An 11,485-nucleotide genomic window follows, 5' to 3' on the forward strand; every position below is an offset into this window, starting at 1 on the left:
TTAATATTTCCGTGTTGAAATATTATTTTCCACATAGAAAATGCTGTAATTGCAGATTTGTTCTGCTTAAAATTTGCACATGGTTAATTTACCTCTCAAACAACACTTTCTGTGCAGGAATTGCATGTAAGGGTGGATAGACTCCAGTGTTTTCTCCCCACTTGTGGGAAAAGAAGGATTTCTGTGCATTTCTAAAAATGTTTTTTTTTTTTAATTCTTGTGATGTCTGTCATTTTTAAACATATTTTGGGGGAGAAAATCCAATTTTCCTATGCAGTTTTACTGCACAAAAACATCCTTTCACAAAATGTGGTGATAGTGAGTTGTGTAGGAAAACCATGTATTTTTGGCACAGAATAATTCCCCAAGATTTTTTGCAGAGTGCGAAGAATCTTGTGGCTGTGATATTTTACTTGATGAGGCTTTTCTAAACATTCAGAACCCACCATTACTTTGCCAGTACATTAATGGTGAGGAATAATCTTTCCATGCAAAGTAAAAAGATGTCCTTCATTTGCTGCTGCAGTAGGAAGGTTTTCCAACACCTAAAAAATCATCTTGTGATCAAGTTTAACTAGAAGTGAAGCTAAATTGTTCCAATTTGGACTATCAAAAGATGCATAAATTAGGCTGGTGAAAGTACACATGATAACAGCATGATCCATCACAAGCTGAATTTCTGTATGTGTTATGGAAGTGTGTCAGCACAGATGTAAAGTAGGAAAATCACTGAGTAGGAGAATTACTGAGTTGAATATTTCCCCCTATATTTTGCTCTTCTTGCTGCCTTTTCCTCCCCATGTAGAGGCTTGTTTCCTGTCCTATAGGAAGAAAACAAGTTGAGGAGTATATCTGAAGAAATATTCAAATCATCCCTTCTTGCTGTAGAAATGATCCCACCCAAATGAAGACATAGACCCCTTAGTATTTTTTTTTACTTGTGCCTCCTGTTTTTACTGCTTTAGGAGCAACCACATGTTTGAACTGTGGTAGTTATCAGTTGGATTTATCCTTCAGGTGACTTTCATGATGAATGATGCAACCTAAGCTAAGCTGAATATGTACTTGTCCAGTTTTTATCTAAGATGTAAAATTATTGTAGATTTAATTGTACTTTGTTGTTTTAATATAAAACTAGGGAGTACACATGCAATTACTTTCAGCTCATAGAGCCATTCACCAATTTAAATTAAAAAGTCTTGAAACAGCAGAGTAATTATACTGTAATTGCACATTGAGCACAGAGCAAATGAAGAGAGCTTAATTCTTTGTATTTAAAACACAACAGATTTTTTTAAAAGAGATATTAGCACAAAGGGAGCAGTTCCTTGCCAAGAAGAAACAAATTAATTCAAATAAATATTTAGAGTGTTGTATCCTTTTCCATCTGTAGTGCTGAGCAACAGCAAAAGTTAATTTTTAGATGTATTAATAATTAATTGAAAAGTTGATTGGAATTGATTGGAGCACATTTGGAATGTTACTGTTCTCCTAGGAATTTTGAGATTGCCTCTATGCCTCTTGTCAAATTCTTTTTTTCTATTTTTTTTTAAAAGGAATTGGCAAAGGACCATACCTTCCAGCTGCTCTGTTGGAAAACTTGCCCACCATCCAAAAATAAAATCCTTCCTGTAAATAACATGGATGGATTGGATATTACCTAAAATTTAACTGCATTTTTATGAAATTGACTTCCACATTTGAACAGTCTCCTCTCCTCTTAATGTGTAAATGGATAGATGCCATCGATACTAATGGCCGATGTGTGATGCCCTCACATTAGGATTTATGTTCCCAGATAGTGGCAAATGTGGACTATTCCAAGTGTTACTCAGAGGAACAGTGTGTGATCTACAATCATAAAATTAAGAAGAAAAAGAAAGAACAGGTGGAGCAGCAGGAATGCTGGCAACAGAAACTCATTACAGGCTCCAGTGAAAACAGCAATAATAATGATAATGATTATAATAACAATAAGCAAACTAAAATAAAATGCATCTAATAAATCACAAATTCATCATGTGCATAAACAGAGATGCCACTGTATTTGATCATGCAGCATGTTATTATTAGAGTATTTTTTCAGTTGCAAATATATTGCAACTGGCATGTTGCATGGAAGAGAAGCACCATGGTTTAGTGGTTTGACCATTGGACTATGACTCTGGAGAACAGAGTTAAAATCCTCACTTAGGCACGAAAACCCACTGGATGACTTTGGGCAAGTCTCTCTGTTTCAGCCTCAGACGACGGCAAAGGTAAACCCCATCTGAATAAATCTTGCCAAGAAAACCCTGTGGTCACTGTAAGGAGGAATTGACTTCAAGGCACACAGCAATAGTGTTGCAATGTTGGGCACCAGTTTATTCATCCTTCTGGAGTCCTGTGAGTCATGTGATATGTCTTTTACTGTACAAGGCTAAAGAAACAAAATTATTTTGTGTACCTTTGCAAAGTGACTCATAAGCTAGTGGAAGAATTATATTAAATTATTGGATTGCATTTTTTACCCTTCAAGAATCCTAAGAGAAGGAGAAATCTTGGGGAATGTAGCAAGCTGCCTTATGCCAAATCAAACGATGAGTCCATCTGGCTTGGTATTGTTAGTACTCACTGCCAATAGCTCTCTTGGCTTTTAGACAGAAGTTTTTCCTGGTCCTTTGTGTAGATTCTAAGAAGTACATTGAGACTTTCTGCATGTAAAGTATGAGCTTTACCATTGAACTATGGGCCTTCTTTACCTTTCATTTCCTGGTAGAGAACTCCATTCCATTATTTCTGGTACATAGAGAAAGAAAGAAAGAAAGAAAGAAAGAAAGAAAGAAAGAAAGAAAGGTCCCATATAAGAGTGGGAATCATGGAGGTGTGTGTTTAGGTGTGTTCAGGCATAAAAAAGTACATGCGGGAGCCTTATTTTGTTCAAATTTTGAAATCAGGAAGCCCAAGTGCATCTTAACACCTTCCAAGGACTCACAGAGTTCATAATGTACACTTCTGCTGTAGTGTAATCTATAATTACATAGCTGTGAATACAGTAAAATGTTAATTCAGGAAAACATTCAGTTGTTGCTTGAGTGTTATGACTAGCTCTTAAGGAGCCCTGGTGGTGCAGTGGTTAAATGCCAATACTGCAGCCACTGACAGCCACTAGGTTGTGAGTTCAACCTTGCAGGGATCCAGGGTCCACTCAGCCTTCCATCCTTTTGTAGGTCAGTAAAAAGAGTACCCAGCTTGTTGGGGGCAATTTGCTTACATTTTGTAAACCGCTTAGAAAGTGCTAGTGCACCGATAAGTGGTATAGAAATGTACTTGCTATTGCTATAGCTCCATCTGCATCTTCATATCTAGTTTTGCTGGAAAGGATAGAAGTCAATGAATCTATTAAATAATAAAAACTCTTCTCTTCAACAGTAGCTTTCAAGATGTCTCCCAAGAATGCGAACAGAGTGATAGTGGAAATACTAGGTCATAAAACTAGAATGATATCCACACTGTTGCATTTGATCCATTGAAAGTATTGTTCCTCCACTAAAATCCCTATATTTTTATATATTGACAGAATAACTAGGAAAAAAGTTATTCAGAGCAGTCTTAGTGACACAAAGTCTGCGATCTTGCCAACCATAAGTCTTATAGGAATGGCAAGTACATTAATTGACATGCATTTAACATTACTAAAAATGTTTTGGGCGTTGGCTGTGGCAAGTTGGTTTTAGTCAAAATCGATAATATTGGGCTAAATGATTTGATTTAATACACACAATGTTTTTTTTTTAAATATTTTTAATAAAATTGTACATACACTACAAACTGAATAAAACACAAAAACAGGCACATTACAAAATGTAGGTTTCTGTTTGTTTCTAATACATACATCAAGGCCAAATTATGAAAAGTTCCTTTGTGGATTACAGTGAAACAGACTTAGGGGTGGCGCAGACCGCCCCTGAAGGGACAGCCTGCAGCTGCCTCTGTTTTTGCCAGATAGGAGCCGCGGCAACTCCTTGCCATGCCCCTGATCTCGCCTTTCTCTGGTGCAAAAAGGAGCTGCAAAAAGTGGCTCCTTTTTGCACCCTGGAAACAGCACTGTAGCCCCAGCTTTATGATGCTCCTTTGGTGCTGCATCATCTAAACACAGTACCAGAGGACTGCCATGATACTGCGCGCCATGTGATACAGCATGCAGTGTCATGCCACCATGGGGGCAGATTTGGGGTGTGCATCATGTGGACGTCATGCCCCAACTCCAACTCCAGGCCAGTCTTAATGGCTGGTCTGCACGGGCTGATTGTTTCCCACGACTATCTGAAGGATTGAAGGTCCTTTTTTTGGATTTTGTTTTTTGCTTCTTGTCAGCTATTCTGTATCTGTTTGGAGATCCTTCTTGTCATCATGTGGTTGCCCGGCCCTCAACTTGTGAGCAATAGTTTAGTCCAAGTAGATAGGTAAGCATCATCAACATTCTACTTAAGCACTCTTAAGTCTGTGAATTCCAGGATTTCTACATGGGAGAATGAGCAGACTGCTTACCTATCTTTTAGACTATTTTATTATAAACATTCATGTGTAAACACAATAGTAAATATATGTATTCACTCCCTTTAGGGATAAACAGTATTTTCAATTTCTAGGCATATTCTTTATCTGTTACTTTACATCCCATGCAAGCATCAAAATGTTAAACCAGCACGATTCTTTTACATTCATTGTAGCTACATTCACAAAGTAATTGAGTGTTTTATCATGTGCTTTCCATTTAACAAGCATATTTGTACTTTTTCATGGAGGAACCTAACCTTTTGTTCATCAAACACACATGAATTGCTATACATAGAAGCATCCATTACACACACACACACACACACACACACACATGTGCGCGCGTGCACACACACACACACGGCATCCATTGAAGATAATAATCTTCCATTGGCATTGCAGCCTATTCCAGCATCCAATATATATGTATATCAGGCTTTATCTATCAAAAAGATAAAGATATAGCCTGTTTTAGAGCAGAATTTCCATCTTCTTCTGCCTTACCAGCATTTCTAAGGATATCTCCCAGCCAGGAAAATGTTAGCAGCATTAGAGCTGCAACATAAGACAATAGGAGGCTATGATCTCTCAAGAGCTGGATTTTATAGTACCTTTAGCCTCTGTCTGCCCAATCAGAGGCAGATCATCACTAGCCTTTGGCAACATAAACAATTATCTTCCTCTCCAATCAGAGAGAAGATCTCATTGGCTTGTTATCCATGACCAATCACTTCCAAGGTCACTGTTTCCTTGCAGCCCACTATCAGATTGCATCAGCCATCAGACTGCATCAGCCATTAAATATTGTAACCCTTTCATACCAAAGCAGTATTTTGGGTGTGTTTGTGTTACATGCTGGTCCTTTGTTTACTTCCATTTCCAATCCCCACCTTTTAAAAGGTAGTTTGGTTTCATATCAGGAACTAGCCTGTAAGCTTCTTACTATTATGTAGGCAACATAATATAGATTATAATTTATTTTCTTTATATTTTAAACAGACACTTACTCTTTTACTATTCAAGCTTCAGGGGCATACATTTTGCAAAATATCTTTCGAATTAGTGCTCATCCAGTGACAACAGTGCCTAGACACATCCCACCCAACATAGCTAGAGCTTTGGACTTGTATTTAAAAAGTTAACTTTTCCAGTGGTTCTCTTCAATGCTGCTCAACTGCCAATGCATAAGTTATAAAATATAATGTCGTTGTCGTTGTTGTTGTTTGTATGTGTTAAAAAAATCAGATGCTCAAAAGAGCTAAAGAAACAACTCAACTCCTATGGCAGCCCTTTTCATGTTCTCTGTGTTCCCACTCTCCACAGTTGATAAAAGAGCTGTATGCATATAGTTTTGCTGAGGGCAAAGGGATGTTTCATCATTAAGGAGCATGACCCTTCAAAGTCAGAGATTTCCCCCGATAAACTATTACCATGCCCAATCCAGAAGGTCATGCCTCCAGAGAAAAGAGAGCATTGTTTAATGAAGTTTCATACCAAAAAGTAAGATGATTATTAATTGTATCCATTGACACAGCAGAAATTGTCCTTAAAGATGTTTCCCTTTGATATGGCAGAGTTTTTGTTTTGTTTTCGTTTCTCTTCATGTTTTAAATCCAAGTCAGGAATAGAGAAAAAAAATCCAATTACTGTGAAATATTCTGTCTTGTGTACTTTTTCTCTGTGGTTGCTACGTTTTTATGTTGGCTTGGATGAAAGTGTGTTAGTGAAGTTTTGAGAGCTGCTTTATATACAAGGGCTAGGGGGATGAATATATTTTATGCACACAAACTAATCCTGCTGCTTATACCCACACACCCTTAATGATGTCTACTTTCTGAGTTTGACTTAACAGAAAGCATATAAACAATTTTAGGAGTAGTTAGTTTTGGGGAACAAAGTAAAGATTGCTGAAAGACTAGTCAGGTTATTTTAATCCATTTACCTTTTTCTTTGCTATTATTTTTATAAGGCTCCCAAAAAGTTTGTAGACATTATGAAATTTCCATAAACACTGTTCCCTCACCTTTAAATGTCCTCATTTGATACCAGGAAAGCACATCCTTTTCCTTTTGGGAGAAATTGTGAAATAGCCTCTTTTTTTGGTAGGAAAAAGACATATTTATGAAGGGGAGGGAGGGACTGTGTGTAATTTCTGTGTGTAATGGGAATATGTATAATTGAGAACTTTTGATTAATTCCCTTTTTCTCACAATGACTGTTTGGTTTCTCATCACTGATCCTAAATGGTTAGCAGTGGATATTTTAGGATTATGTGCTACTGAAGTTGTTTTATTATTGTAGGTAGCAATGTTTTACTCTAGAATTTTACAGCACTGAGCATAATACTAGCTTTTCTTTGGGGAAAAATATATATGGATAACCAGATCTCATCACGAGAGGATGTATTAACATGGAACATTGGTGGTGAATTACAAAGTAAAAAAAAACATGTTGAGTTGTAGGATACAGACATGTTTCTTCAGCAGTTGAGATGGCTATTTTTCTTATTCATGTTCATTCCAGCTTCAGGTTGATCAAAACAAGGATCAGGGAATGAGTGTATTTTGAAATCCTCAAAACAAATTTCAGTTGCACTGCATGTTTTAAAATAATAGTTCAACAAGGGGCTTAGTAAACAGATTTATGCTAATAGAACTGTTCTACATATCTAAATTTGATCTTCTTTTTCTTTTTTTACAGGTAACTCGATAGCAAAAGGCAAATCAAATCAAACTGAAGACTGATAACATTAAATACAGCGAAGCAGGAAGTTTTAATACCCAAGTATAGTAATTGAGGTTAGGTCTGAAACTACTGGGACATGGTAATTATTTCAGTGAGAACTTGCATGGTAATGGGTAGTCACATAGGATCAAAATTGCTGGAAAGTCAGATTTGCGGACCTATCTGTCATAAAAAGTTCAATGGACTGAACTGTGTACATTTGTAAAATTTGCGAACTTGAAGAAATAGATGATTATGGAAGTGCAGAGGTGATGCTGAAAGGACACCAAAGAAACCATAATCTGTTGGATTCTTGGATTTCACCACTCTGAAAGAAGTTTATGAAATTTACTCATCCATTTCCTCTGCAACTTTTCTGGTCCTCATTTACATTACAGGTGGGACTCTGCAGTGCTTTAATCAAATCACTGTTCCAGAAACTGACCTCTGATGCAGCACAATTTTAGACACTTTTAATTTGTATTCTTATCCTCAGCCTCCAAGGCTACATATTTCAACACGTTGAAGTTCTTTTTCTTACAGGAATGGAAATATATATCCATTGTTAACCATTATTGTTGACATGTAGTAGTTATTCACACACCACATTCATATATGAATGTATCATTAGACATGTTTCCTGACAGCTATTCAGGTTCTCCAACTTCTTTCAGATAAATAAAGGGTGGTTAGAACTGAATTTTCCTCTCCTCCAATATTTTATGCTGTTAACCTATCTGTTTTGTATAATTTCAAGAAGATGGATGTTCCTGTACACTCTTTGATTTATTAATATTAGGTCCAAAAAAGATTGTGGAAAATAATAAATGACATTAGCTAGTCCCTTTATGAAGGTAGACAGGGATGCATGTTAATTTTTCAGTTCTGGGATTTAATAATATTCATTCAGATGTGTCTTTTAAGTTTGTTTTTAAAAATGGCTATCTCTTGCTTGGACAATATTACTATCTAGATGCTTAAGTTAGATGTTTACTGAGCTCTGTTTCTTGATAGAAAAAATATTTTTCTTCAAATCTGGAATAATTAATGCTTTCTGTGACTTCTCAAAGTATCTTAGAATCATTCTGTGGTTATTTTGTTAAGCCTGAAATAATTCTTCAATCTTCTGTTTTGGTATCTTTTTTAAAAATCTTGTTCATTTGTTTCATAGAAAATCTTTAATGTTTAAATGCCTTAAGCAGCTGTAAACATTTCCCCCCTAAGTTATTACAGAATGTATAATTTTATATGCCATTTAATATATGCTGTACTATCTGAAAACATGAGGAAAAAGAGAGCTGACTGTTTCTTCTGCATTTCACAATCATGCTATAAATTGTTTTTGGAGAAGGCAAAGAGCAACATTTATATTCTTTTGTTTTGTGTGTTGATATGAAGACTAATGGACTGAGTCCTAACAGAAATAGTGGTGTCCAAAATCTCATATTGTTTCTTCAAATGCTTACTGGTATTTCTGAAAATAAAGTGAATTCTTTCCAATTGTCATAAGTGACTGGCATGGCTAATTAGTAATAAATCAGGTTCTATGATGGATGAATGCCCAGAGACACTCTGCCCTGTCACCTAATGCAAGATTGCTCCACAACAATTTAATTACCTCTCTTGTATTATGGCACTGGACAATGGAAGCTAATGATTGTTAAAAATTGATTTGAGTTGCATTGTCTCATTCTGCTACATACTAATCCAATTTTTGCAGGAAAGGTATTTTTTACCCATACATTTTTGATTAGGGAAATTAGTTGTAGCATCAATCAGTTATCTTGGTATTTTAAAAAAAATTAATATTGTATAGATTTTGATTTTTAACATATCCATATTGGGGTAATATCTAATTTGAAAATCATGATGAATTTCTTTGCTTGGTACAGGACAAAATAGAAATGCATAATTTTGTAGCTGTTATCAGTTTGTTCACAGTTTAGCCAAATTCTACAATGTGCTTCTCGGCATTTATTTTCTTTATGGTATTCTTAAAACCAACACTGAAAATATTGTATTATATACAAGTGTAAAACATGCATATCAATAGGTGAAAATAAATGGATTTTCAAATACATTGAACTGAGTATCTGCAGTAAGTTAATGTGATAAATGAAACTTGTGAATAAATTTGGGTATATAAAGAATGCACTGCTATATGCACATGCACCTGGAAACTATTTTTAAAAAAATCTTTAATAACAGATAAGGGATATTTTAAATTTCAGACTCAATTTGTGGATTCTAATTCTCTTCTTTCCTCCCTCCTTTTTGTGTCTCCTTGAACAACTTCCCTTATCTTTCCACTTGATTTTTATATCTGCCAATGGGATATAATTGTGTTGATTGGTGGGGATAATTATGAAGGAATTAATATTTGTGAGGCATGTATGTTCCCTTGACATCTTGGTCTACTCTTTAGTTCACAGAGTCATAATGAAAAAGGAAAGAGACAATGAGAAAGAAAGAGTTGTGCCATCATTTTTAAACTGGTGAAAAGTGAACATGGCATCTCACCTAATGAGTACTTTTTGAGACCGGAGATTATTCACATTATACAATCTGTTGTGATCCCACCTCGATCCATCGGGAGAGGTGGGAAGATATACATAAAAACTATTATTATTATTATTATTATTATTCTACATTAACCACCATTTTCCATCCCTTGGAATCCTGGGATTTGTTGTTTGGTGAGGCACTAGAGAATCTACCTGGCTGTGAATCCAATACGTTCCTCCCTAAACTCTCAGTCTCAGGATTCCTTAAAATGGAGCCATGGCAGTTAAATTGGAATTATAACATTATAATTGTACAGTGCAAATGGGTCCCAGGTCCCTGATTCCTTCACTACAGATCAAGAAGGATCAGGACAGTGATGCTGGTGGCTCCCACTGACAGTGTGTATGTTTGACTCTACTTTTAGTCTGAAAGTTAAAAGAACTATTCAAGACATGGAAGTCTATTTTGGGGACAGTGTTCAGCACCTTTAAAGTCTTAAAATCTGAAGACTAAAATCTGGAGTGGATCCACTGCCCCACTGACATGGGAGCCCCTAAACATTGTTGGATCAAGTCCTTTTTTCCACAGTCCACAAGCTTCATCAATATGCTGAGTGCATCCATTATGATCTTTAGGACTGGGTATAAAGCATTTAAATTGAATTTAGCTTTTGTATATTTCTATTGAAACTGTTTAAACTGCCTGCTGTTCATTGAATGGGTTTACTGTTGAGCATATTTTTAAAGGTTGATATGACTTTATGGTTCAATTTATTGTAAGTTCATTTCAGTTTCCAGTGTGGTGACATAAACACATGTGTTATATAATCAGGGAAGAAAGGAAGAATTGAAAGAGAACTACAGATGGGACGTTAGATACAGATGTTTCCAATGCAGATTCTGTCTCAAACAGAACTAGATTTAATACTGATTGTCTTCGAACAAAATGTCTGTAGTCTCTGGGGGAAAGGGTACAAAGAGGTACTGATGTGACAGTCATCTGTGTTGATCTTTCTCTGTCTTAAGTTGTGCCACACGCTTGGCATTGCACATTTTCTTCTTCCCACATTCTGTGAGCTTCCCTGTCACTAATTTGACTTTAATGACACCACAGTTATGACCATCAGTCTCCTTAATTTCTTAGACTCAGAACAATTATGTGAATACTCCTGAGCTTTCTGGGTTAGTTTCCACTGTCTTCTGTTTGGCTTGGCTCATTTCCTTAAACCATCTGGATCTGTTTGATTGTCAGAACACCTTTCTCCAGTGCACCGTTCAATAGTGCACCTTTCTCCAATGGAGTCCTCATTGGTTATGGGACTCCAAACTTCAGATTTCATGGAAGGAAAGAATGGATGATCTTGCTTTATGGTGATGAATTTATACTGGATAGCATCTTGGTCTATTCCAGCCTCTAAAATATATTGTTGTTGGCGTTGTTACTACCACTTTTTTTCTCTTGACTGACTCTTTGATTTCTCATATTTAGAACTGCAGTACTGCCATACCAATTGTAGCGGATGGGGCATGCTTGATTTTCACTGCAAATGTCATCCTAATCTTTTTGTCATTGCTGTTTGTTTTCTCGCTGACAGTTAAATCAACTGAGCTCTGCATTGAGTAGATGACACAGCTGAACAATCTGATGGAATTAAATAGTTCCTCTTAATTTTGATGCTGTTACATGGCACAAAGAACACTGCCTAATCACAGCTTGT

At 36.1% G+C, this 11,485-nt stretch overlaps 1 protein-coding gene across 4 annotated transcripts in view; it reads left to right on the forward strand.

The window, feature by feature from the left end:
• The window catches only part of TAFA2 (TAFA chemokine like family member 2), a 148,185-nt gene extending 138,904 nt beyond the window's left edge, over positions 1 to 9,281 (forward strand). For 2 of the 4 annotated variants that reach the window (XR_016281236.1, XM_089524230.1), the window contains one exon: positions 7,240 to 9,281. Coding sequence is in view for 1 of the 4 variants with exons in the window: in XM_089524230.1 (XP_089380356.1) it covers positions 7,240 to 7,251 (12 nt within the window). In the remaining 3 variants the exon portion in view is untranslated. The remainder of the gene's footprint in view (positions 1 to 7,239) is intronic. The other 2 variants (XR_016281235.1, XR_016281234.1) reach the window with 2 other exon arrangements.
• Positions 9,282 to 11,485: the final 2,204 nt, after the last annotated feature.

The sequence above is a fragment of the Sceloporus occidentalis genome, unplaced genomic scaffold (assembly GCF_023333645.1).
Source record: "Sceloporus occidentalis isolate IW3139 unplaced genomic scaffold, rSceOcc1.0.p SCAF_5, whole genome shotgun sequence".
Classification (NCBI taxonomy): Eukaryota; Metazoa; Chordata; class Lepidosauria; order Squamata; family Phrynosomatidae; genus Sceloporus; species Sceloporus occidentalis.